The sequence below is a fragment of the Colletes gigas genome, unplaced genomic scaffold (assembly GCF_013123115.1).
Source record: "Colletes gigas isolate AHSC1104 unplaced genomic scaffold, ASM1312311v1 Colletes_gigas_Sc00044, whole genome shotgun sequence".
Taxonomy (NCBI): domain Eukaryota; kingdom Metazoa; phylum Arthropoda; class Insecta; order Hymenoptera; family Colletidae; genus Colletes; species Colletes gigas.
Window position 1 is genome coordinate 308653 of NW_025106673.1, and position 27787 is coordinate 336439.

General features: G+C 42.9%; 1 protein-coding gene across 4 annotated transcripts; it reads right to left on the bottom strand.

Moving 5' to 3' along the window:
- Positions 1-27787, bottom strand: LOC122403087 (histone acetyltransferase KAT6B). 4 transcript variants are annotated; one of them, XM_043406399.1, is made up of 6 exons: positions 27180-27787; positions 15535-16320; positions 10124-10593; positions 9782-9870; positions 6343-6731; positions 1-6255 (listed from the first exon to the last, which is right to left on the bottom strand). In XM_043406399.1, the coding sequence occupies exons 2-6, from the start codon at positions 16078-16080 to the stop codon at positions 1861-1863; spliced, it is 5889 nt and encodes a 1962-aa protein (XP_043262334.1). In that variant the 5' UTR covers positions 16081-16320; positions 27180-27787; the 3' UTR covers positions 1-1860. The 4 variants fall into 4 exon arrangements, with proteins under 4 accessions (XP_043262334.1, XP_043262331.1, XP_043262332.1 ...); XM_043406396.1 differs by having other exon boundaries at positions 8360-9870; XM_043406397.1 differs by lacking the exon at positions 27180-27787 and adding an exon at positions 26524-27127 and having other exon boundaries at positions 8360-9870.

Sequence of the window (27787 nt, forward strand, 5' to 3'; positions counted from 1 at the left end):
TTTACACTATTAATGACCTTTCTTATCCGTTTAAAGAGTTACGCTAAAAACCAGGCAGCAAATTTCTGCCTCTCGCACAAATTCTTGTCGTCGTGTCTCGTCTCTGAAAAAATTGAATTCGTAACGTACCATAAATATATTATTATTATTTCGTTTGCGACCGTTCCGCGAAGCGTCGCCGACGCGAGGGAGGGAAATTACAATTCAAAGTACACGAATGAGCACCATTTTTATAAATTTCCCCACAGACAGGTCGAAGGGAAGCGCACGAGACCTCGCTTTTCTCTTTACGATTCGATACAAAAAATAATTTTAGCATAAATTTTTGCGACGCTCCGTGGAAGAGCTCTATGTTACGCAGTCATAACCCTTCTTGAAACTAGAGTGTGTGGTGTGTGTATGCGCGCAAACGCGTGTGTGTGTGTGCTTCTCGTTCAAAGTACTATATATAATAAAAACATTACATACAATAAGGAGTAACAAACAAATGCTCGTATGTATGGGTATCTGCCTGTGTCTCTGTGTGCATGTAACATGGCATTTAAACCAAGTAAACTAACTGTATATCGGAGTTGGGTATGGTGTGATAATAATAGTAATTATAATATTAATAATTATAGAAATAATAATATTAATAATGATAATAGTAATTATAGAAATAATAAGAATGATCACGATAACGGTAATATCGCGTTAAAGGATGGATGGGTGGTGGCGATAACGAGAAACGCGGTGTCGATGTGATGATAAATGATGAATAACGGTGTTTGGACAACGAATGCGTTGACGCTGATCCCGATTTGACGATCATAATAATTAATTCGCAATAATACAATTCGACTGATCGTAGCAGTAAGTATTTTATGATACAGTAAAGTACAGCGTGCCTCGAAGAAAACGTAAACAACAACGTTCAACAATCGATAATATCAAACAGAATATTCTTTCTAAGTATATATATAATATATATACTATTATACACAAAACGTAACACTGTTGCGATTTCAGGAGGGAATGCCCTACTAAAAAATAGGTATTCGCTTTGTCGATCGTAAATTCAAAAGTAGGAGGCGAAAGTGTATATATGTATTATATATATCTTCTCACCTCGATTGATCGACAGATCAACGCTCAAGGTACATAATAGTTAATCATTTTATAAATGCACAAGTTACGAACCCATGCTTCGCAATTTACTATTCGATACCGCGATTGTATTTCATACATATACATATAGTGACAAGTTAAAAATCCTTTTAATACGAACTCTTCAGTTCATAAAACACAAGCGCATCCATCGATCGCGTGTGGTTTGGAGAGAGTGCATAAAATCTCGTAAATAACTAACGCTAAAAAGAATGCGTAAATACGTTTCGACAGAGTGTGCGAGACAGAGAAAACGTGCTCTAAACTCGATGGTGGTAATGTACCTAATAAATGATATGCGAATTGTTTAGATAGAAAGATCAGAAAGTCTATTACAGCACTTTGAAAGATGGACGAGCGTGGAAGCGAATGCAAGGGAGTAACGAGTCCTATGGTCGGAACAAAATCAAGAACCGTGTGCCTGCAGATTTTGGTGAAGAAAGGAGAGACAGAGCAGCGATGTAGCAAAACTGTACATAATGTAGATAGCTTCTGTCAATAGCCTTCAACGGCTAATTGATTTTGTCGCGACTATAACAGTGGTAGCTACTCTCGGAGCTACTCTGCGTTGCTGGAGATCGTATCGAAGAGAGCGTTAACTTGTCCAACAAAGTGTGATCGTTGCTAAATCGATGAACCACGAAGAATGTCTGTACTTCTTACGTGAATTCGTCGCTGTGGGTAAGAAGAGACTGTGCGTTGAGATCAATGGGGCTAGCGTGGCCTCATTGAACTGTTCAGGGGCTGCATAAGGCCTCCGTTAATGTAACCGTGATAAGTTGTGTACACCGCCGCTGGATTCTGCTGATGAGGATCCTGAGGATACGTAGGTACATTCACCACTCCCACCGGGATTTGGCTGGCTTGGTTCATGAAGCCACCAAGTTGCGCAGCTTGATTCATGTAACCGGTGGCGGGCTGTGCTACCCGGTAGCCGTACTGGGCCATGAGATTCGTATTTAACGCCACGTTAGGACTGACTCTGCTAGCAGCACTTTGCATCTGTGGACAGGTACTTCCAGGATCGAGAGTTTGTCTATACAGACTCTCACTTGGATACGGTTGAGTAAGAGATGCCATGTTCGCGTTTGCTGATGACCTCGAAGTCGACCTACTGGGTGGTCCAGGTGTACCAGGTGGTGGTACCGTATTAACGTTGTAGTAATTTTTTGCGTAACCGAGAGGTACTTGAGGCGGAGTTGGTAATTGTCTCGACGTTTGCGGTGGCGTCATGGTGTGGGGAATAGGAGGTGGCGGCGTCAGGTTCATCGCTGGCGGCGGGGTAGGCGGTATCATCTCTAAGCCGTTTGTCAATTGTTGCAATTTTGCTAGACTGCAAGAGTTGGTTGTTTGGTGGTTTCCAGAGGCCGACAAGGAAGAAGCAGGTGTGTGCGAATGCGGGGGCATCGCACTTGTCTGAATGTAAAAATTCGTTGCCGTAGTGCAGGGCGTTGGTGCACCTGATCTGCTGCTTCGATGCTGAATCACATATGTATTTTGCGTGGGAAAAGTCTGCGAGGCAACGGCCATGTAGTTCCCTTGTGAGATAACGGCCATGTTGTGCGAATGAGCAGCGTGCGTATGAGAATGCGGATGTGGTACGGGCGGTACGCTCATTGACGAAGACTGTTGATACTGCGGTGGCACGTGTGATGTATGTGCCACTGTTGTGTGACTCGTGTGAGAAGTCGTGTGTTGAGAAGAGGTTTGAGTGTGCGGCGTAGGCGGCGTAGTTCGATGAGATCTACTGCTCTGCTGGGCTGACCTCGATCTGTGAGTGGTCTGCGAACCGCTGGCTCTCTTATTACTATGAGATTGCGTTTGCGATTGTTGTTGCTGTTGTTGTTGCGGATGTGTAGACTGCTGCTGCTGAGACTGTTGCTGCTGTGGTTGAGACTGACTATGTGTCATACTTTGGCTTTGCGTTTGTTGGGCCAGAGACAATTGTATCGGTTGCGGTGTGTGAGACTGAGGCAAAGGTTGCGGACTTTGTGTCGGTATACTTTGCGGTGTATGAGATTGCGGTAGAGGCTGCGGTGTGTGGGATTGAGGCAACGGCTGCGGCGTATGGCTCTGAGGAAGAGGCTGAGGACTCTGCGTCGGTATACTCTGAGGGGTGTGCGACTGCGGTGTCCTGGGCTGTTGAAGAGGTTGCGGCGTATGAGGTTGATGCATCGGATGAATACTGACGTGCGCCGGTGGAGTATGCTGAGGCATAGAACAATCAGTGTACTGAACTTGCGGTGATATATTTACAGCCACGGAAGTAGATGGTGTCGGTATCTGCATAGAAACAGAAATCGGAACGGTAACCGTAGATGGCATCGACGGCAGAGCACTAGGTGGCCTCTCGACGCTGTTTTGGGATGCGAGATCGCTGGCTATCGAGGTAGGAGACTCCAGTCCCAATTGACTGACGTCCAAGTCACATTGACTGTAATGCAACGAGTGCACCGAATTCGTGGTGGAATCAGGCGTATAAACTCCCATGGAAGGTAAGTCTGGTTGCGAAGGCGGTGTCCGTTTCACCGAACCGGGATTGTCCAAATGAGGTGTTGTCTTGCCGCTCTCGGGCGAGTTTTGCTTCATCTCTTCCGGCTGAGTCTGAAGATGTATGGTTTCCTGCTGTTCTATAATAGAAACTGCTTTTTCTTGCGGCGTAAGTGGTTCGGTTTCGGGCGATGCAATATTCGAAACGATAGACAATTCTTTCTTTTCCGTGGGGGTCGCGGGAGAAGCTTCTATCTTTGGCTGTGTCATCTCCTCCTTCGAATCCTTGAGCGATAACCTCTCGGAAATCGTCTCTTCCTTAGAACTATCTTTATCCTGAGTAATGGCTTCTAACTTTTCGCTTTCTTCTTCCTTAGGTGAAGAAATTTCAGGTACCAATTTCAATGTTTCCGGGTTACAAATCACTTTTTCAGTCTCTGAGTCTTTATCACATTCCTTTGGAACTTCGTTCTGTTCCTCCATGATTTGCGGTTCCGACTCCACCTTCTGTGAAAGGGGTTTGTCGGCTTCTGCTTCTGGTTCCTTCTCTTGCGTGTCATCCTCCGTCGTATTCTCAGTTTGCTCGGTTGAATTGTTTTCTGCGTTGCTCGAACACTGTGCCACGGATTTCGGTCTCGGTGCAGGTACTTCTTCCTCCCCTTCGTCTTCATCTCCACCTTCATATTCGCCTGGACTCGCGGACGCCGTTTCCGTTTCCGGTGGAACGGTTGGAACAACACTTTCTTCCACGCTATCGCTTTTATTCATTTCGGTATTGTTCTCTTTAGAAACAGAAGGTAATTCCGGAACAGGCGACTGTTTAAGGTCGGAAGAATCAGCCTTCTCCGTATCAGGTGGTGGTGGTGACAAGGAAGGAGGAGGTATCACAGGATTTTCTGTTTTACTGCCTTTCGTAGGACTTTCCGGTTTTAACTGAGGCATTTTCAAAGCTTCCTTCTCGGCTTTCGCTCTTCCTCTCCTCGACATCGGTGAAGTCTTCATGTCCTTCGTTTCATCTTTTCCATTACATTGACCGTCTTCCGCCATTTTCTTTTCTTTCGCTTGTTTCGCCTGCAAATACTTGGTTTGTCGACTGGTTACCTTCAGTAAGATGTCATCCACTTTACACTGCTTTTTCGCTGGTTTATGTACGGTTGTCGACGGTGTTGACGTTACTTTAGGTGACGTTTTCTTTTCCACTTCCGTCGAGTTGTCCTTGTCTTTCGAAGAATCTTTATCCTTCGTCTTCTCTTTTTCCTTCGTTTTCTCTTTTTCTTTCGGCTTCTCCTTATCTTTTTCTTTCTCCTTCTCCCTCAACGATTCGCGAGTTCTTTTCCTCGAGCTAACTTCCACTTTCTCTTCCTTTTCCTCAACTTCAGTCTTTTCGGAATGTTTTCGTTTTCGTAAAGGAGTTACTACCGACTCGGTGAAAGGAATTTTCGGTGTTCTGATCCTTCGTCTCGAAATCGTTGACACGGCTGACACAGGCGTCGCTTTCGCTGAATTCGTATTTTTCGACGTGGTCACGGACCGAGAATTCCTCGGTGTCGTCGGAACATTCTTCACTTCGACTTCCATTGGCTCCTTGGGAGAGTCAGAAATATCAGCAGTCAGAATCTCCTTCTCAGACTCCTTGGTTTCCTTTGCCTCTTTCGCATCTTTCGCCTCTTTCGCCTCCTTCGTTTCTTTCGCCTCTTTCATTTCTTTAGTTTCTTTCATTTCTTTAATTTCTTTCGACGTTTTCGACTCTTTCGTTTCCTTTGCATCTTTTACCTCGTTAGAAACGTCCTTGTGTACATCAGATTTCTGTGAATTTTTCTGTTTCAACGGCGACGACTTCCTCTGTGCCAATCTTCTTCCTCTAGGCTTCTTCTTGATCTTTACTTTCTGAATCTTTTCAACGATCGTAGGTACTTGCTTAGGTTCCGTTACAGGAGAAGACTCGGAACTGGTATCGCCACTTTCCTCCGGACTTTGATACGGATTAGGAATTTGTGTGAGTAGCGGAATCCATCTGAGACAATCGGGATCCAATTTAATACGAGAACTCTTTCGCACTTTCGCCATATGAGCATCTACCTTACTCCAATCGACTACCACAGCCACTTTAGAGTTCCCTTCACCGGGTAAATGGACCGATCTGATAAATCCCAACAACTGCATAGCAGTCGCAATATCATGAGCCGACACGCCAGTCTCCTTCGTTATATCTCCCAATTTAATTTCCGTGAAGTCTCTATGAGCATCAAGATATTCGAGCACGACGCTTTTCCAAAATGAGTGATACGATACACGACCAAGATCAGAGAGAGGTTTTTCCGGTGTACCGGGAATTCCTTCGACCTTGGACAAAAGGTAACTAAATTCGATGAGAAACCTTCCAAACCCTTGCCTTTGATATTGCGGTAGAGTCATGATACACGACACGTTGTATCTCTGTGCAGGACAATGCTTTTCTTTGCTAAAATAACCGACCAAATGGCAACCGTATTTGTCGTTCTTCGTCACCGCATAAAATAAAAACGGCTCCACGTCATAGTACAAAGTCTTATGATCCAAAAACAATTTCGCTAGTAGACATAAATTTTGACAGTAAATCTTGTTCACATTACCATCGATCTGAAATACAAAAACCGAAATTCATGTTTATATTGATAAATGGCGATCATAAATTGAATAAGTAGATTACAATATTACTAAACGAACCTCGAAAACAGACAGTCCGTTACATCTATATATTTCAGTGGCCGGTGGATGCCTCCACTGGCACTTGTCCATGTGCCTATCGAGCACTGCCCGACTCTTCGTGTACTTCAGACAAAATTCACAGAAGAACAGTTTTGGCAATCTTGCGTACTCCTGGGGGAACGGACTGGAATACCACGTTTCTACTTCGTATCGACCGAAGACTATGGCCGCAGGATTCCGTGTCCCACCACTACCAGAGACACTGATCCCAGGACTCGCGGATGCGGCCTCCTCATCATCTCCATTAGTAACGGTTAATCGTGCCGCTTTATCGCGAGCATCCTTAAACAGATCGACGTCCTTTTGCGTGACACCCGGTGGCAAAGTCTGAGGCAATATTGGTTCCTCTGCAAGCAGAATTGATACATATTGGTTTTTGTCATGTTCGTACACATACTCGCGACAAATAGAACGATGGAAGTAGAGTTTTATTATCTTTATCGAAAAGGTGTTTGATATTCATGTACTATGTCACGATGTTTGCAAAGTCAACGTATGAAATGTTGGGACGATCAACGCGTTGTAACGTTAAATATTAAACTCTTAAAATCTAATTTGTCGATATTAAACATGATATTGAATAGAGAAAAATCATTTTGTGCTAAAATAATGTACCTCCGATATAAACGAAATTGTGAAATGTAAAATAATGAACTAAACTCAAGGGAAATTTCGGACTGTGATATTAGTACACATCGATGGGTAAGAAACAAGAAAAAACTATGGACCACAAAAGCAAATTTACTTTAGTTGCCAAGCATAATATTAACCAGTGCACTGACAACCACGAGTAAGTAGTGATTTTTGCGGTAACGAACGAATAGCTGTTAATATTGTGAGTATTATCCAAAGCAAAGCTGTGGGCGGGTTTTTTGTGGGATGTGTTGGCAGAGTATCAAAGTTGGCTCTTCGATGGCAAAAAGGACATTCTTTTTACGGCGGAGGGCGGCGAGTTTTACAACAACAGTGCCTGCTAAATGTCAGCAGCAGCAGGTAGCCTCCAGTGTGACTATAATAAGGCGGCTGAGTGCGATATGCCACCCAGTGCCGCATTTCTTCGTCCTGGAAAACTGACCAGTATGGTTACTTTGCATTTTACATGGGAATAGGATCAAGGAATGAGCGATAGATAATTTCTGTTCAAGTTTCGTAGGACGACACATAACATATGCTTGGAATGAAGAATAAGTTTCTCAACAGTTTCAGCTATTCTACTTTGTTAATAATACACTAACGTCAGTGCTTCGTGTCGCACAAATGTGATATAATTTACGTTCACGATTATGCCAAATATCTCTAGCAATGAGTTCAGTTTAAATCTTTTGCAAATATTTTTGTAACAATGAAACAAAGAAATAAAACGAACGAAAGTGTATAAAACATTACGTGTACAGTCGGGTGCATTTATGGGCGTGCACTAGTCATGTACCCTATAACTATGCGGCATGGATTAAAGGAAAGTAAGTGTGCCAGAGCCAAGTAATAACATCATTAGTAACATGCAATAACCACGTAAATTTTTGTAATGTAAAACGAATGGAAGTTATGTCCGTTAGCAGATCGATTTTAAAAAGCTAAATCTGCATTCATTCTTGCCTGGACCGTTGAAATATCTACTATACCTTTCCATTGGTTTTACACCATGTATAATTGATAAACATTCAATCAAGGAACCTGATTGTTCTTCGTATAACGTCATAATGATTCAACGATTTAACAATTTATCAAGAATAACGTGCCAAGTCTGGTGAATTCAGCGACGACTTTAACGGTTCTTAGTCGAGAACAATCATGTTATCTTGAAAAAGAAGTTACATGTCAGACGCACATGTTCACACACATCATATACCACACCACACCGCCAACACATCCACGTGGTGGTGAGCGAGGATTAGATTAGAGGGAATTCTTCTTTGCGACTTGGGTGCATCATCGAGGTTAGGGACTCGTGAACGGGTCGGGGATAGACTCTTACCCTTCCTGGTGGAGCAGGGTGTCGCGCGGGGTGTCGTGGTGGTGTTGGTGGTGGTGGCGCTAGTACAGGCTCGTGGATTGGACTTTAGGCTAGGATTTGATTTTACGGAATCGGAACACAGGCCGGACTTCGAAACAGCGGGCACAGGGTGGCGTGTCTGATTCGCTTCCGTGATCGTGTTTCTCTTTCGCGAATAATGATCGTGCCTCGAAGACGACGGCGACAACGCATCCGTCGCGGCGCATTTCACCAACGACGTGTTGTCTTTCATTAGTTTTCTCCTCTCATGTTCGTGTCTTTTACTGTTCACTGCGGTTTTAACCAAATTCGACGGTGTCATTTTTGGTAGTTTCTCGTTCAACGAGCCAAAGAATAGATTTTCATCGGAAGGCGTGAATATTCCAGGCCTAGGTACTCTCGGTACATCGTCTAATGACTCTGTTTTTTTCCTTTCTTTCGATTTTCCCGCAACGGGCGAGTCATCCCTTTTGTTGCTCTGTACAACTTTCGAAACCTTACTCGGTTTGCTCGATTTACATGTGTCATCCGCGTTAGGCCGTTTTCTTCTGTCCGGAGCATAGTTAGGCGCTGGCGCGCCGGATCTCGCTCTGCTATTGGTAGGTACTGAAAAAAAATGGCTTAAACCGTCAAACAGGCCTTTCAATTGGCCGGTACCAGGTTTGACTTTGTTGTCCATGTTGGTGAAACTACCGGTCGAGATACTACCACGCTCGTTCTTTTGCTTCTTCTTGCTGTCCAACGCCGTGTTCGCAGCAGGTTGTATGTGCAAGCCGAACGTCGGCGAACCGCCTACGTCGAGCTTGGGTAACGGAGCACCAAAGGTGTTGTTAATGTTACTAAAAAATGGCGATTCTACGTTGAGCTTAGCAGCGGCCGCAGCGAAACCCCAAGGCTTATCCTCGCTGAGATCGCAAGAAAACGGACCCCTTGGTTTTGGAGACTCGAGCATGCGTCCTTCCTGGCCATCCTCCGAGGAGGAAGAGTCACTGGACTCACTGGAGCTGTTACCCTCCTCCTCGTCGTCTTCGTCATCGTCGCTAGAGTCACTGGCGTCAGAAGAATCGCTATCGGTCGCATCACTACTGCTGCTACTACTGCTGCTGCTAGACACTAACGGAACCCTTTTACCGGGTACGAGCGACTTCTTCTGGTTCGCGTTACCCCGAGTCAACCTAGGACTAACGTTCTGCGAGGATTTAGACTTATCACCGCCCCCCACCCGCTTCAGCTTATTGTGCTCCGCGTTAAATGCGCTCAGCCTAAAGAACTTTTGCTTCTCTTTGGAGATCCGGTCGTTCTTTTCTTCGAGTAGCCTACCCTGGCCTGCGAGTGGGGCGGGGGGTTGTGGTAAAGGAGAGGAAATTAAAGGTGGTTGACGAGGGGAGACAACACCCGCATTACCGTCCGAGCTGCTGTCCACCTGTGCCACTCCTGTTCCGCTTTTCTTGCCCGGAGTTGCAATCGTCAAGCTCTTTCTGGATACCGTCGATCTGGAACATCGAAGACGAGCATTAAACTTTGTCGTTCGATATCAATAAACCCTTCCTTCCACTTTGGTCTTACGCAACGTAAAACCGACGTTTCGATTCGCGTTAAGGAATCGAGCTGCCTTTACATCGATGCGATTATCTAGTTCGAGCTAGTCGATCTCGAACATGCTACTATATGTCGGTAACAGACCGTTGCGTGAGACAGACGGACCACAAAGGGCAAAACAGTCTTTATACCAGTATATTTTCTTACTTTCTATTTTCACGTAACTTGCTAAGTCTCTTCCTCGCACTGATCGGCGTGTCGTCGAGGGATCCTGTCTCCTGTGTTTTACTCTTTTTCCCATCATCCTTGGACACCGGTGTATGTGCCGTTTGACAGTGTCGACACCTCCAGGGTGCTTTGTTCTTTTTGTCGAGCGCGGGATCTAAGCAGGTGGGATGGTAACACTTAACGCACCCGGCACACTTTACCAGATAGTTCTGCGATTCCCGTTCCAACTGACACCCAGCACATGTTGGCGAGCAATCGTCGCAGGACCACGTTATGCCCCTGTCCACAAGGATCGAGAGTTCCGGCGGTGCGCATGAGTTGTGCAGCGCCGCGCCACACACACTACACCTGCTGAGTTTCTCTGCGGCGGAACGCTTCGTGTTGTTGTTGTTGTTCCCGGCTATCGTCGCGCCGAGACACTCTCTGCATATCGGTAGAGGAGCTGGCAACTGCGACAGATAAAACCAACCAACGCGTCAACGCTTCGTCCAACATTCAATTAATATTATTTAGTCAATTCACGAGATATACCCTTGCGTTGGCCCTTCGTGACGAGTCCTCTTTACGTGATACATAGACTCCAGATTCCTTCTACAGATAATTATACACCTAGACAATTATAGTTATCGCGTTCACACTCATCGTCAGTTCGAAAATATTAAAAACTTCAAGGGTGTCTATGACGCTATCGTATTGCACGATACGTCTAGATGAAGTGGATCAAATAATTATAGTTTTTCTTTGCCATTAACAATGAGCAGTTGCCGGATCTTCCCGCGAAATGGACGAAGATGGAATAGTCGATATAATATGCTACGCGAAATTGTTGCCCATACGGTTACCACGTTGTTGCGAAAGGTGTTATTACAGGTCGATCGGGCCATTCTTTATCACCACGTATAGCAGTGGAGCACCTTTACGGTGGGTGCGTAAATTTGTATGTATTTGCGGGGCCTTGCATTACGCGCGATGCATATGAAAGACGACCGACTGTGTATCGTAAAACATAATTATTCATTCCGGTAATAATGCAGGCTAGGTTTAGTATATCTCCGCATCAACGAGGGTGCATCTTATTAAAACTGTGCCCGCCACCATTCTCGGAGACACGCTTGCCCGATATCGAACACACATGCGAAAGAATGAAACCATTCCTACTGTGGAAACAACTTTCGAAATTGTGAAACAAATAAAAACGCGGCTGGATAACTATCTAACGTCTGGGTTCCCGTCTACTCACGACATTCACCGAGAAAACGTGATTACAAATATGCGAGTGTAATCGCTCGTCGTATCATAACCGATATTTTCACTCGTCGCTTTCTTCGGAAAGATATCAGTCAAGCAACTCTTAAGCCACGTTCCCGCTTGACTAATGCGTGCCATACACGCACACGAAACGTCATGGTGCGCTGTTTTTAAAGAGCTACATTTTTCAAGCGCTTCGAGCTCGTTCGTTATCACGTCAACTAGTACTAATTGTTAACTGCTACGAGTATCTTCTCGCCACGCGTTTCACAACGTGGGAACATGGCTTTATAAACTCATAAAAAACTGTTCAAAACGCGATGTCGTTGAACAAGCGTTTACGTTATGTAATCCTGCATACAACCTACAAAACCGATGCACCGTGCGAGCGTAATTATTTAATTGTTGGATAGGAATTGTTATCAGCGATTTGAGGAACAAATGGAGCCTAATTACAATCGAGTTCGATTCTATAATTCAAAAAACTTCGATACGAGAAGTATCCTCCAAACATTTTCGTACTCGAGGCAGTTGTCACGAAGTGACATTTCCATCGAGTTCGGAGTGGCTACAGAAACCAGCAGGGGAAGGAATTTCTTCGAACGGAACACACGTGATCAGGCTCCATTCCTCGGACCAACGACCTGTTGCTCGACGACGAGGTACGACCAATCGTAGAGTAACTGTTACGCGATTGGGCGATTCGCTGAACCGCGTCTTTACGCGTGACGTTTCTCTCAATGTACCACGGTGCCTTCCTTTCGAGTCTCTACTGTTTTAATGTCATAGCCTGCGCTTACGAAAAATCCCCTTGCAACGGATGACTCATCTCGCATTTCGAACCATTGTTATCATTATTTACCATCAACGGTTCTTGACAATTGATCAAATTCTCTTTGTCAATTTAAAACATCTGCCAACGGTAAAAGAACTTTACTAATCGCTCGAGGTAATCCCTCTTTTCCTTTGTAGCATGCCACATTCCAATTGATATAAACACTGTAAATGTATTTATAGTAATTAGTACTAATAAGTGTTACACAGGATATCCCAAAACATGACGGCATACATACGATCGTATCATCTATTTTTGGACACTCTGTATAGTAGATTAAATTTAACACAGATTTGGATTTTAAAGATCACCGTTTGTATCATTTCCTAAGGCTGTAAGATATCCTACTAATCTCGTAGTATTCTAAGATCGATTTTCTATGTGCAAGCAGTAAGCAAGATGGAGATCCGACAGCTTGTCATTATCCAACGGTCGATCGATCGTGATGAACAGAGTACGATACGGAGAAAGGGTTAACGAAAAAGCGCGGGAAACGAAGTTGCGGACAGCAGGTAGCGACGCGTAGCGGTGAAACCGAGAACCACTTGGGAGATAGAGAAAGAGAATTAGCAAAATCGCGTCGACGCGACCGTTCTATAACTTTCCGCGCTCTCTGCGGCCTGACACGCATAAAACGCGGTCGTCAGGAACGCAAAGGTACTTGGAGGGGGGAGCAAGCGAGAGCGAAGTGGGGGGAGGGGGAGAACGACAGAGACGGAAGAGAAGTTGGAGTGATTCCGTGCGCGCGGAGGATCAATAAGAGAAGCGATATACAAACGAGTCGCCGGAAGTTGGCCGAGATAGCACATCGTCCTGAGCCTCTCCCCTCTGTTCAGTTGCCCCTCCCGCCCGCCAAACCCCTTCTAAACTTCTTGAGGCGTGGGCACGCGGCGTGACTCGCCAGCCGCACGAAGAAAGGACCGTAACGAGCGCGTAATATTTTCCTCGTTGATTCGCGCGCGATGCTCGACCGACCATCTTTGCCAGCTTTTGTATAATATGATGTCATCGGATGCACAAAATTCCAATGCAACGCACCACAAACTGTAGCACTTTCCACCGTCGTTCCGTTAAAATTCCGAATAAGATTATTAGTACCGGACACAAATCCTGATTTTTTTTTTATTTAATGAGTTACACGCGTGTCCAATTAATACCAAATATTTGAAATTTGATACATCTTTCGGGAAAATGAGTGCAGCTGAGTCTGGTCACATAGTATAAATATACATTCAAGTGCTGTATCTCTTTCGAACGCCTCGAGAAACTATGAAACGATCCGTTATTTTTCAACGGTGTGTTTTCATTACGACGATTATTCTTACCTTCTATCTTCTTCGTTGCGCCGTTATGAATTCGTGAGTCATGCCCTGGAAATGCACTGTCGCGTCGACTCATTACTCTTTTCCTTAACGTCACCTCTTTCGGTTTCTATTCGAATACTACCGATCAACGACCAATATGGCAGACAAACTGTCTACCAAGCCACTGAAATTTGTTTAATCTTCCAAGTCTCGTACGTAAGTACGAAAAATCACTCCTTTTTCGATCGCGACGCAAATTACTAGGCACCCAGTACAGTACACTCTGTCTCTAGAGATAGCTCGTCTCCAGCTATTTCCAATACGGCGACAAAATTCAATATCGACTCGAGTTAATCCTTAAGGTGAGTCGGGCGGAATCGGGAGCAATCGGAGGAAAGGTGAACGATCATTGTTCACCTTCTCTCGAGCGGCGATTAACGTCGACCGCGAGAGAGCGATCGGGAAAAATTTCTCTCGTGCGAACGAAACTTGAGGCTCTTCGCGAGGAGAAAGACACGGCATACTGAACGAGCCTTGCCGATCGTTTTGCAGAGATTAATGGGAATCGTTGCGGGCCGACCGGGAACTCGCGGACTGCTTTTTGCTCCGCGACGTTTGACCTGAGGTGAACCCAGGACGAGCGAGTCGATGGAAAGCGAGAATCTACACCGCGATCGTCGCTTCGCGGACGAGTTTTGTGACGAAGTACTCGTGAACATGTGAAGACGAAGATGGAAGGACACTCACGAAAGAGTGAAGCAACGTTGGCACAAAATCGCTTATGATCGTTTATAATTGATATTAGTAATCAATACTAATTAACTGCCACCACCAGAGTGATTTGTTTCAATGGACCGTAAGATACCAAACAAATTTAAATACGAGACGCAGATACGGATCAGTTCTCTTCCACGTAGGTACAGTTCTAACCAAACCAGACTCGGGTAACGCGAACGTGCTCTCCCGAGTTCAAGGCCGTGAAAATTCTCGCAATATTCGCACAACAGTTGCTCTCTGCTTTGTCCAACACAGGTGGTTCCGAAACTCGAGATCATTCGTCTTCCTCTGTTCTAGATACGATCGCCATTTTTGCACTTGCGGAACAGGTGCAGGTCACCGCAGTCTCCGACCGTGTTTACTCGTAGAATATTTAACAAAATACACATTTGATTTGCATTCATTGGGAGGCGGAGAAGTGTATACTCCTAGCTTGAACTAGTGACATTAACTGGTTAAGAGAATAAGGGAAAGGCTGTGCGCGAAATGAAGCGTGAAAGAGACGAGAGAAGCCATTATATCACGATAGTAGATCTCAACCACTGCACGCACAGGTTAAGCATAGACAGCAGGATATCTTCCATTCCCAAGGTTATTAATTCCTAAAAATTTTCTCCGTAGAACAAACAAATTGTCTAGGTAGTTCGGATAAGTTTTCAATCGTTCAACGCGATTCGTGTAATTCAGATTGTAATTTGTATCGAAGAAATAATACATCAAAAGTTGTTTCCTTTTTGTATGTTATTTAAAATTTTTTATTCAGACTAAACTTTTGCCCATCTATGCCTACGACCCGTAAGGGGGCGATGAAGTGATTCAAACTCGAGACTTCAGGATTAACAAACGGCCGCGTTCCCCTACTGATGTGAGCCATAGTCGAACCGCTATCCCGTTGTTATAAACTCCTTTTCTGTTCTTTTTTTTGTGTATAGGGGACCCGGTTCCACGCTTGGCCATCCTGATCGCAATACTCGCCCTCGAATGTCCATTAGTTTCGACGTAGCGCCTCCTGCGTTTCTATGGTTGATTTGTTTTGTAATGATCTTACGAACAATCTGCTTTTGTCTCAAACAGAAGACATGGCGTTTGATGTTAAGCGACTATTCCTAACCGCTGGTTAACAATGCAATGGGCAAAGTTTGCATTCAAGTATTGGGGTTCTGGGTTAGGTATGGGGTACTGGGCCCGTTGATAGATGAAAACAGGAAAGAATAAAAATGACTCACCTTGGGGATAGGTGGGTCCGGTGGTGGGACGTAAGCGTTGTCCCCAAGCTTCTTGAGATAGGGTGGCCTGTCCGGTTGCCGGAAGAGCCTGCCATCCTGAATCACGAGACCTCGATCAGCCGCTCTTTTCGCGGACAGTCTTAGAGCCGTCCTCAAGTCTCCCTCGGTCTCCTCTTCGACCGTATGGCTCTGCCTGATGTATTTCTCGATGGTTTTCAGGGTCGAGCCTTCCCTCTCGCCGAGTTCTCTGACGGCCTTGCCGAGCACCTTGCTGAGATCGGAGGCTTTGCCGACCTTGAGCGGCTTCGACTGCAAGCCCCCAGGATCCTTGTACGAGGATTGTCCTTTATTGAAGATCTTGAGCACATCACCACGTTTCACGGCGACCTCTAGATGCTCCGCGATCTCCTCCTCGTGGAAGTTGTGATGCTGACGAATCGCGTGGCATATCCGTTCGACGCTCGGCCTCTGTTTCTGGCTGCGAATCTTACGGATCGCGTCCAGAAACCAGGTCGACCACGTTTCCGCGGACTCCGGTTCGTCCATCTCGTCTCCGTCGGCCGTCTGCCAACGAGGGCGGCGGCGGCGGCGGTGGCGACTACCACGTACCTGGCCAGGGTATACACACCCGGTGGACAACGCTCGAGCGCCTCCGGGTCGGTCGTGTCACGGCCACGTCATTCACATCCTGCGCCTGCTTCGCTTCGGCCTGCTGGGACCTTTGTAGAGACTCGTTCCTCCTCCCTCGCGCGGGTTAATCACTACCACGCGTTTCTTACGCTGACCCTGAAACCAGAACCACACCAGTCTCTCGTCAGATTCTACTAATGTGTCTTGCGAATCATTTTCTTTAGCCTTAAGGGGTAAGACCACTGTAAAAACCTGAAATAAAACGTTTTTTTTACGATTGTTTTTTCGATAGATGGAAATGCAAGAGGATAATAATATTCAAGAATATTATTAACCATGTCGTTAAGTGTTAAAAAAAATATGTTTACTCAAAAATAGTGGAAAATGACGACGCTGGAGCCATTCTCGCGAGGCGTGTTTTGAGTTTGAGGCGCTCTGCGGCACGCAGTGTAACTGACGCAAATTGGTATCTGGGGAAAAAACAAAAAATTTTCTCTTAATCTACATGATTATAAATAGAGAAATACGTAAGGGATCTTCGATAAGTTAATTGTAAAATTATTTATTGACAAATGATTGCTCCATTTTTTGAACAAAATTGAACTTTCTATTTCAAATGCTCGCCAATCACACAAAAATTAATGTTTCAAAAATCCCCAACGTATTTCTCTAGCTATACTCATGTAGATTAAGAGAAAATTTGTTGTTTTTTTCCAGATACTATTTTTGAATAAATATTTTATATTTCTAACACTTAACGACATGGTTAATAACATTCTTGAATATTATTATCCTCTTACTTTCCCATCCATCCAAAAAAAAAACGCTTTATTCCAGGTTTTTAGTGGTCTCACCCTTAACACGCGTTTGAAACGTTTAAGAACTGTTTCATCTGTCAGTGCATCTGAGGATTGGGGGAGTGACAAGGGAGTAACTGTCCCATTCCTATCAAAAATGTTTAACCATGGGGATTTAATGATATGCATTTTGCTTAAATACAAATTTTTGATTTTAGCTTTAAGATTTATTTTTAAGGTTTTATAATATGCATTTAAGCAAAATCCCAATGGTTAAAAAATTTGTGATAGGGGGCCCAATCTCAGTTTTCATATCCAAAGAAAACATATTGCGATGTACAGGATGGTCCAAGCAACTTGTGTAGTTCTGTAATTTTCAAAATATGCGTTATACGAAAAAATTTTATGTACAAAAGTTACATGGTTCGAAGGGATACATTACGTAGTATATTTATTTTTTTTATGGGTGGAGACGTTTCTGAGATTTGAAGGTCAACTTTGTTATTTTAAATAGAATACTATATTTTTTATATCAAAATATGGAAGAATATCGAATTCTGAGTACAAAAGTATTGATCTTTATTAGCCCTAAACCTAATAGCTAACGAGTAATTTCACTTTATTTCTTGATAATTTTCACTATACTGCAGAAATCTGTGATAAGGTTGAGTCTCCAATTTGATATCCAAGGTCAATACTTTTTTACTCGGAACTCGATATTCTTTCATATTTTCATACAAAAAATATAGTATTCTATTTAAAAAAACAAAGTTAACTTTCAAATTTCAGATATTCCTCCACCTATAAAAAAGTAAATGCATTACGTAATGTAACCCTTTAAACCATGCAACTTTTATATACGATATTGTTTCGTGCAACGCATATTTTGAAAGTTACACAGCTGCACATGTTGCATGGACCACCCTGTGTATACTGCAACATATCCAAAGAAAACTGAAATAACATATTTCACATACAGAATGTTCATTTGAAAACTTAAAATCTAAAATTCTGGAAAACAGCATTTTTGGCAAAAATGTTAAACAGAAAAATTTTTTAGTTTCAAGGGGACCAAATACATCTGGCTTAGTTGTTTTTTTTCTAAATGAAAGCCTATATATATTTATTTACAGATTCTTATTCTACATATATTTATATTAAGAAGTAACGGTAATTAAAATTATAAACTGAATATGTATCATTGTCTAAGATTTATTTCATACATCGATATTGAGTAATTTCTATTGTTGCTAATAAAATTTTATAAAGCGTGGAAAAGTATGGCGACTAAATTTCGGGATGCAGGAATACTATAGACTTCCGTTGATACATCTACATACAGGGTGTTCGGCCATCCCTGGGAAAAAATTTTAATGGGAGATTCTAGAGACCAAAATAAGACGAAAATCAAGAATACTAATTTGTTGACTGAGGCTTCACTAAAAAGTTAAATCAAAAAATTTCAAATCTTTCTTGAAAAATTATTTTTGGTTGCGGGGCTCAATTACAATCATTTTTGGTGAATACACATACACCCGAAATCCTACCCACTTTCGAGAAAAAAATTCGAGTAGGTACTGAAATTTTTAGGCAAAATTAAAAAATTTCAAATCGTTCTCGAAAAATTATTTTTGGTTCCGGAGGTCAACTACAAGCATTTTTGGTGAATACACATACCCCTGAAATCTTACCCTCTTTCGAGAACAAAATTCGAGTAGGTAATGAAAGTTTTAGACGAAATTAAAAAATTTCAAATCATACTACAAAAATTATATTTAGTTACAGGGGTCAATTACAAGCATTTTTGGTGAATAGACATACCCCCGAAATCCTACGCACTTTCGAGATGAAAATTTTTTACCGAAAATATAATTTCTGGCCAGAAACAGTTTCCCAAAATTTCATGCGTATCTTTAAAACATCATAACTCCTGGACGGATTGGACAATTTTAATGTTCCAAAAGGCAAACGACGCGTATTTTAGTGGAGAATATGTAGAAATCGTAAAAATAGCCGAAAAGTTGATCCTTGACCTCGTAAAGTGAGAAAAACCACATAAAAATGGTCCAATTTTCAAACGGCCATAACTCCTACAATAGTAACGGTATCTCATTGAAATTTTTTTCTGAAGCAGAGCCAATGTGTACCCACAAAAAAGTATTAAACAACTTTTCTATAGGGCGTCAAACAAATTTATTAAAAATGAAAAACGAATTTTTAGAAAAATCAACAGTGCTTAACTTTTTCGGCGAAAAAAAAATTTCATGTCGTTCTGGAAAAATTATTTTCGGTTGCTGGGGTCAATTACAATAATTTTCGTTGAATAGACCTACCCACTTTCTAGATAAAAATTCAGTACGGGCGGAAGTTTAAACGTTAATAACTTTTTAACGAAACCTCCATCAACAAATTAGTATTCTTGATTTTCGTCTTATTTTGGCCTCCAGAATCTCTCATTAAAACTTTTCCCATGTATATTTATCATCAGTTTGCTCGTGCGAACTGTACGATCTCGGTTTGCACGGATGAAACTGTTCAGGTCGCCGACCTCCATCGCCAAGGAGTTAATTCAAAGCGTAAATATAGGATTCGTATTTGCAAAATCTTAATACATGTTCAAATTCATCCCGTCCCACGAGGGTTGATTGGATGTCCAGCGAAAGCAATCTCCAGGACGAGTTTCGGATTTGGAAACGCGTTTTATTGCGGTGCAACATACACGATTGTGATTAGCATGGGAGAGGGACGCGAGCGACGTTTATCGATCGGTTTCCTGGCCGGCCAAGTATTGTTTTCAGTTACGACAACGTGCGCCGCGTATTAGTCGAAACGTATTCCAGAGTTTCATGGCGGATCCGTCGAAACGGTAGAAATTATTCGACCAAATTAGTTTGGTCCAAGAGAAACAATTGTTTAGATCAACCAACGTCAAAGAATGATGTCGTGTAAGTGAAAAAGGACGGTATAATACGTATCAAGCATCATCGTGAGCTTGAAACCGACCAATTTCCAGCTTGGTAGCGAACGATTGGCCGATTTTCCCCTGAGCGACTAACTTTCTCCTCGACGAGAGCAAGCTCGAGAAGGTACGGACACATGGAAGGGAGAGAAATATTTAAAAATCACTATACTCGCCGGTGGTATTGCGTAACGTGGATCGACCTATAAGCACGCGGCTTGTTAAGTCGATCGTAGCGCTCGTAGAAACGCACAAACACACAATTACGAATTTCTTTCTTTCTTTTTTTCGTTAAAAAAATACAAATAGAAGATTTCATGGAATTATGAAAAGATAGTAGTTTTTCTTAGAGACTCTGCCGCTGAAACGTCGAATTCTCCAAATAGTCCACGAAATGCCAGTACCGTTACCCCGTTGCTCGTTTTAGACACGTAAATCGTCATCGAGCAACAGAAGACACATACTGTTATCCACGACGAATAAAACATTGTTGTAAAACAGTTTATTGAACGGAGAACGAAACGAGCAGTTTTTCAAAGTTCAATGCATGCTAACGAATCTTTAACCCTTTGCCGTACAATGACGAGTCTGACTCGTTACAAGGTCTTGATGTAAGGTTTCACAATCATGAGGCTACTCACTCGTCATCGAGTCTGATATACTAAAATCAACACATTTTTACATTCACGAGGTATTCGTAAAACAAATCTATTCTTTTTCGTGGTTATTCCTTGTACAAACAAATTTAAATAAAATTAAATAGTATACGTTTGAAAAATTATTTGGAATTAAATAGTACATCAAGGGGTTAATACTTACTTGTCGCCTCTTTGGATAAGCATGCAAATCGAAGCGCCTAGTTAATCATCGTATACAAACTACCGTTCAAGAAATAAAACCGTAAAACAGTCACACACGCTTGATCTTGTCAACAACAGTTTTCGTTCTCTCTGTTAACCACTGGTGAAATTCCGCTGTCACGCAATAATTACAGCCATCGCACACTGAGTAAGTTTACGCGCGAATGCTCATAGTTTGCCTTCCTGGTCAAGCTCTTTCGATTTCTCAACGCCGAGGCCAAACGCCAAGTAAGGAAAACGCATTGTGGACACTGTTAAGTAACGATTAAAGAAACCGAACCCGGTGGTCTCTCGAAACGTTTCTAACCATTTAATGTGCTACCAAACAAGAATTAACGATCAATGACCTTTAACACTATGACTACCAAAGCAGTCAAAATCACCCATTTGTAATTTCTAGTAAGACTTGTACAAAATTTATTCGACTGAATTTTTGAAAGTTTACTATAATTTTCTATAAAAGAATGAATAAACATTTATTTCCATTGCATCATATATTTTTTCATGTATCTATCGTTTTAATTTCTTTGGTCCAAATAAATTTACTATAATTGTCGGTAGTTCTAGTGTTAAAAACGATTCCGATCGAATATAATATAGAAAAAGAAAATAATAATTTGACTACCATGATAAAGAAACGTCAAGGAAAATGCAGAAAAATAATAAGCTGCAACTTGAACACCATCTGGACCACCTGATCGGTGAGCCAATTAAAACCTGTGGTTGGTAATCAATGATCCGTAACACGAGCAAGGATACCATGAGCAATCGATCCGTCCCCAGATTCTCGATGAAGTTAACTGCAACAATAGCAAAACCTCGAACTGCTTTTTTTTTCTTCGTAAGAACATGATTTAACTGTCGGAAGTTTCAATCGGTATTAATTAGAAATTAATTGCTCGCTTCTAAACATTACGATCACGCGACGCAACAAGCTAGAAAGAGACGAGACGTAGCCGCGATACAAGTTGACCTAGGCCAGTGCTGGCTGGCTGCGAGTCGCGAGTGCACGATAATAAATATCTCTCCGAGTTTAGCCAGAGAAAAAAACTGTAAAACGCCGACTTAAACCGGCTCCGGTTGATCCACCGGAAGAGAAGCCGCCGTTTCAATCCCTCTTACGACCTCGTTTTCACGCCACGTGCACGTTCTATTCTCGAAAGCAACGTCTGCAACCCTCCTAGCGGTATGGGCATTCGGTTTCCCGCCAAAACCTCCTAGCCACTTTAACACGGCATACTCTAAACGCATTTTTTTAATTTCGTCGGCGTCGCGGTGGAACGAAACTTGAACAAAAAAAAAACAAATGCAATATACAAGGTGTTTGGCCACCTCTGGGAAAAATATTAATGGGAGATTCTAGGGACCAAAATAAGACGAAAATTAAGAATACCAATTTCTTGAAGCTTCCTTAAAAAGATATTAATGTTTAAAATTAGTAGAACGGCAATCTGCGAACAGCTATAATGGTTCTCATTCAGCATGAGAAATTCTACTTACTGACGTATCGACAGCCGTACAGTTTTCTGAGTGAGAACCACTATCGCGCGTACGCAGATACGCCGTTCTACAGGCGGAACTTTAAACGTTAATAACGTTTTAACGAAGCCTCCATTAAAAAATTGGTATTCTTGGTTTTCGTTTTATTTTGGCCTCTAGAGTCTCCCATTAAAATTTTTCCCAGAGGTGACCAAATACCCTGTATTTCTTCTATCGACTAGTGAAACACGAAGCATCCAAAGTTGATTAGATCGTAAACTTAAGCGTGTTTTAGGCCGACTATTCTCGATCTCGACCGTGACTCACGATCCAACGTCGATGATATTGGAACTCTTCTCGCGTAACACGTGTCCGTGTCTTTCTGCCGTGCACAAGGTCACGTCGCGGAGCCAGTAAGAAGGGAACGATCGAACGAAAGTAGTCGCGAAATTGCCTTCTAAGGTCCTTCGAGCAGAGGATAAAAACATCGTATTCTCGTTTATCCATTACGTTACAATATCGATACCCAATCAGAAATATTCTCATTTGTCCGTGTACGCAAAAATTGTCCCAGTTCCAAGTAAACGCAAATTCACTTCGACGCAAAGAATTCCGTAGTTGCGCCGGTAAGTGGCACAAAACAAAAAGTCGGCCTTTTTAACGATGCAACGCGAGCAGAGCTACTACATTATGGATAACGCTACTATGGAATGTACGCGAAAACACCGATACACGTGTATCGCCGTTCGTTGTACGTACATTGTGGAAAAGGCGACCACCACAGTTCGAAGCACGAACGCGCACCGATGACGAGATAACGTTAATACAATAAGCAAACGTGTAACCATGCTGCACGGTGTCGCTGTCCCGCGGGAGGATATTTTGACCTGCGCGATTTCGTTCGCGTTTTTCCACGTCGCTGTTTCCCGGTCGTGCACATCGAGCCACCACCGTTATTCCCCACTAATTAGCCAGCGGATGATCGATCGGACGAAACGTTAATTGAATCGAACGATGAACCGAACGACTGTAGTCGGCGCAAAGGACACAGGGTTGTTTCTAAATACTGTTTTGCGTCACGATTCGATGAATCATCAACAATTTTTTATTAATAAGTGCCAGGGTATATTTTATTCATGACCGATACATATTTTTAATTCCACTCGTTAACTATCTTTTACTCGCTGAACTGTTGGTTTAAAAAATATGTTGATGAATGAATCTACGAACAAAACGCAAACGGAAGTTTATGAATGAATCGAAAATTTGTATTCGTTGGTCATGAATAAAATTTGCCCGACTCTGACAAGTTCTCGGCTAAGTTCAACGTTAGCACATCTAAATCGGCTCCTAAGAATTCATTGTAGTTTCTAATTTCGACCGTTCCGTATACTTCCATGACCCACTGTGTGTCTCTTCCGTCGACCACGTATTTTCGTTCACTGCCATCGGTAGCGCAAATTTAAATGCGAAACACGTTCGCACGATATAACTTTCGACCGCCGATATATCCTTTAATCAGTGTCGAGGGCAGGCTGTAAAAGAAAAACTTTTCTATGCGCTCGTATACAGGGTGTTCGGCCACCCCTGGGAAAAATTTTAATGGGAGATTCTAGAGACCAAAATAAGACGAAAATCAAGAATACTAATTTGTTGATTGAGGCTTCGTTAAAAAATTATTAAAAAATTCAATTACAGAACTTCAAATCCTTCTGAAAAAATTATTTTCGGTTATGACGGTCAAATTCAATCATTTTTGATAAATAGACATACCCCCGAAATCCTACTCACTTTCGAGAAAAAAATTCGAATAGGCGCTGAAAGTTTCAGCGAAAAAAAAATTTTTCAAATCGACCTAACAAAATTATTTTCTGTTGCAGGGGTCAAGTACAATCATTTTTGGTTAATACACATACCCCCGAATTCCTACGTACTTTCAAGAAAAAAATTCTATACTGAAGAAATGTTTCCCCGAAATTGCCGTTTTACGGGCGATGCTGTAAACGTTAAAAACTTTTTAACGAAGTCTCAATCAACAAATTAGTATTCTTGATTTTCGTCTTATTATGGCCTCTAGAATCTCCCATTAAAATTTTTCCCAGGGGTGGCCGAACATCCTGTATATCGAAAACATCGAAAACAAAAAAAAACTTTCAGTTGCGAAGCGTCTCGCGACTTGTCGAAGGCGATTGGATTTCCGGCGACGGCTTAAACTTTAAACGTCAGCCTTGGCTCGAATTCATTAGGCGACCAATTACCGGCACGCTTCCAACGCTTGCGGAGAACAGGAGCGTATACGAGGCGAACGGACGAGCCACCTGACGACTTTCTGTCTAATGTCAACGTGTATTTTATACAAGAGACTACGCGAATGTTCTTCTCGCTCACCTACACCAACGCGAACGTTGTTCTGGGGCTCGCTATCTTATTAGGCAAATTGAGATATCGGCTTTTCTTACGCAACCAATATAAGAAAGATATTAGGACAATGTACGTGTTACGACAAATGAATAAAACCTAACCAGAATCAGAAATCTTTCACTTTATCTTTGAGGTTATGTCAGCTGATATGACGCACTGTATCGCAGACGTCAAACCAGATCGTCGATCTATGTGGTAATAAACTTTATCATTCAGCTCTTCGGTAATTACTCGAATAAACTATTTTCATTATTTTGCCGCCAATTTCTCAATTTATTAATATGACAGCGACAATCGGGACTACTTGCAGGATCTTTTATAGTAATTATTATAAATCACAAAAGAAAATATTTTCAATTCATATCGATTGTTTATCATCCAAAAAAGATGGAAATGCAACTACAAGCTTGGACCTGATTCACCTACCAATATGAGGTGCCTGACTTGACTGTTTTGACAGCAATTTGACAGTACAGTGACCTTACATTTCTACTAAATGTAAATAGTATATATAATAAATACTATACAATTAACCCTTTACAGACAAGATATTTTTATCATTTTGGACAAACATCCAGAAATTCTTTAGAACCCCATCGTCATAAATAAACAATAATTAATTTCGTTAATACATATGTAGCAATTAATTAAATCAATATAAAATTTTCTGTGTTTTCTTCACATTCGTGTTTCAAAATCTATATATCTGCAAATGATTACGTGCATTTACTATACATAAAGAACGGTGTAAAACACAAGGTATATACAGTCAAAACGTTCTCGTTAATCTTAACTTTGAAGCTACCTGATTTCATTGATTAAATAATAACTAAATGAGTTAACTAAGAAAAACGATAAAATGTAAAACACATGGTGACATGTTAAACAAATCACAAGAAAAATTCATATGTCAATAAAAGGAAGACACAATGGAAACAAGTTCGACGTAATGTGTACAAGCATTGACAGGTACAACGAACTATTAGCAGTACGACGTGACAGATTTAGATGGCAGAGATAAAATTGCGAGTGCGTTGGCGGGACGTCTTTCAAACTGAGTAGGAAAAATGAAGGCTTCAGCTCCGTGCTTTGCATTGTATTTTAACCAACCAGATTACGCTGAGAGATGGTAACATGTGATGTGTTCGTATTTACGAGCACTCAACAGGAACAAACGCATTGAGCGCAAGAAGCAAAATACAAGGAAACACAAAGCAACTATTAACACATTGAATATCGTGAGAGGATACAACAAAAAATAATAGGTGCACCATCGAACGATTAAATGCTATTTTGTTTTCGAGAATACGGATTCGAATAAATATAGAGGATGAAAGAGCAAAACTCCAAAAGGGACGAGGAGAAAACTCGCAGCGACAGTCAATGCGTTAAACAGGGAAATCACGATGGATCGAGAAAGAAGGAGTATTTGTCCGTCATAAGACCACGGGGACGAGGGCGAAGAGAGGCCAGTGAGGCCAAGCCGGCTGGCTGTATTTGCCGGGGCCCCTCTCACCCGACGGAGAGTAAAAGAGAGAGAGAGCAGCTGCCACCGAGAAAACGAACGAACGACCCTAACTGCCGCCGCCCGTCGCTCGTTACTTCTTGCGTCTGTACACGCTTCCAATTCCACAGGAACGCGTATCAACCGTAACTAAAACGGTGATTTCACTCGACGTAGATCGCTGGAAGACACCGAGCGAAAGATATAGAGGGAACGATGTCATCGAATTACGATTTCGAACGTGGAATAAGTCATATGCGCGTGGACACCGTTCGCGAATGACCACCGACTGACTGCCGTCGGTAGCCATTTTAATCGACATACTTGAGAAACACGTACTTTTTAATTGGTGAACTTGTACAATACTTCAGGAACAGGAATGGCTGTCGCGATTCACACCGTAGCTCGTACCAGACACTGTACGTACGGCAAATGTTGCGATCGCGACGGCCGTCGCCCACGGATCCGTCCGTCGCTACGGTTATTTTCGATTCGCCGGCTAGCTGATCGCAACGATATCGGCAACACGAACGTTTATCCCGTTGACTCGAGGATACGGTGCGCGTCGCGTGAACAAAAAACACGGAACGATGCAATTACGTCGTCGAAGCAGAGACGACGAGGACACAAGTTTCTCGAAGCCCGACGGGCAGCCATCTTGGCTAGGCACGGCCAGCACTCGGCCGTTTCGCACGATTTTTCGCGCGCTAGAACGATGTATTGGTTGAAACAGGGTAATTCCTCGATTCAGGGAGAAACGTGCTGCTGTCCCATGGCATCCGAAGCTTTCCTCGTTCACGCATAATCGAAAAATATAGCGAGACAAATAAAACGGAGTAACACTGCGTATAGAGAAGATTGTCTCCTTCTCACTCTCGCACTCTATCTCTCTCTTTCTCGAGCAGGCGGCCAGACCCGCTGGCCCGTATGCGTCGGGCGACGATTCGCGTGGTTCTCTGTTGCCCAGAATTTAACGAGAGGCGAATTGTCGTTACCTGATCGCGGTAGTTCCATGCATAGATCCACGGCGAGACACGTAAGAGCACGAGTCACTCAGGTACCGACACACAGGTCTCGCGTGTAATCACGATCACCAATTATCTCGCGACAACGGCGTCACATTTCACACAAATCAACAAAGGTTACCCACTTGACAAAGATGGCGGTCGCGGGGGTTACACACTGCGCGCACGCGGTGGGGAGCGCACTGCGCACACCGCGCTCTCAGCCACGGCGGAATCACGAAGAAACACGGTCGTAGCGGCACGCGTTCGCGTCGCCCAATCAAACCGTCCACTTTGACTCACACACTCTTATTACCGGTCACACGTGCGTGCGTCGTGTTTCGTTGCTTCTCTCGCGCGCACACAACACATATACACGGAGCAGTAATCACGTCGTATGGTTCTGTATGTATACACAGTACCCCGTGGGAGAGATCTACGAGTAAGAGCTTTGGAGCGCGGGTAAGCAGAAGCCGCAACGAAAGCGAATACTGAAACGGCCTGATATCGTGGCGAAGACTGTCGACTTATACGCGGCTCGTTGCCGTACTTCTGCCCCTGTGCTACTACGCTTCTACCACCACTATGGCCGCCCACTT

What these genes read in the sequence shown, in the direction of transcription:
- LOC122403087 (XM_043406396.1), bottom strand. Translation starts at nt 16,080, where the DNA reads ATGGACGAACCGGAGTCCGCGGAAACGTGGTCGACCTGGTTTCTGGAC. An exon ending in CGGACCCACCTATCCCCAAG is followed by an intron (nt 10,594 to 15,534) that starts GTGAGTCATTTT and finishes TATCTGTCGCAG; the next exon opens with TTGCCAGCTCCTCTACCGAT. An exon ending in ACCCTGCTCCACCAGGAAGG is followed by an intron (nt 6,732 to 8,359) that starts GTAAGAGTCTAT and finishes TTCTGCTTGCAG; the next exon opens with AGGAACCAATATTGCCTCAG.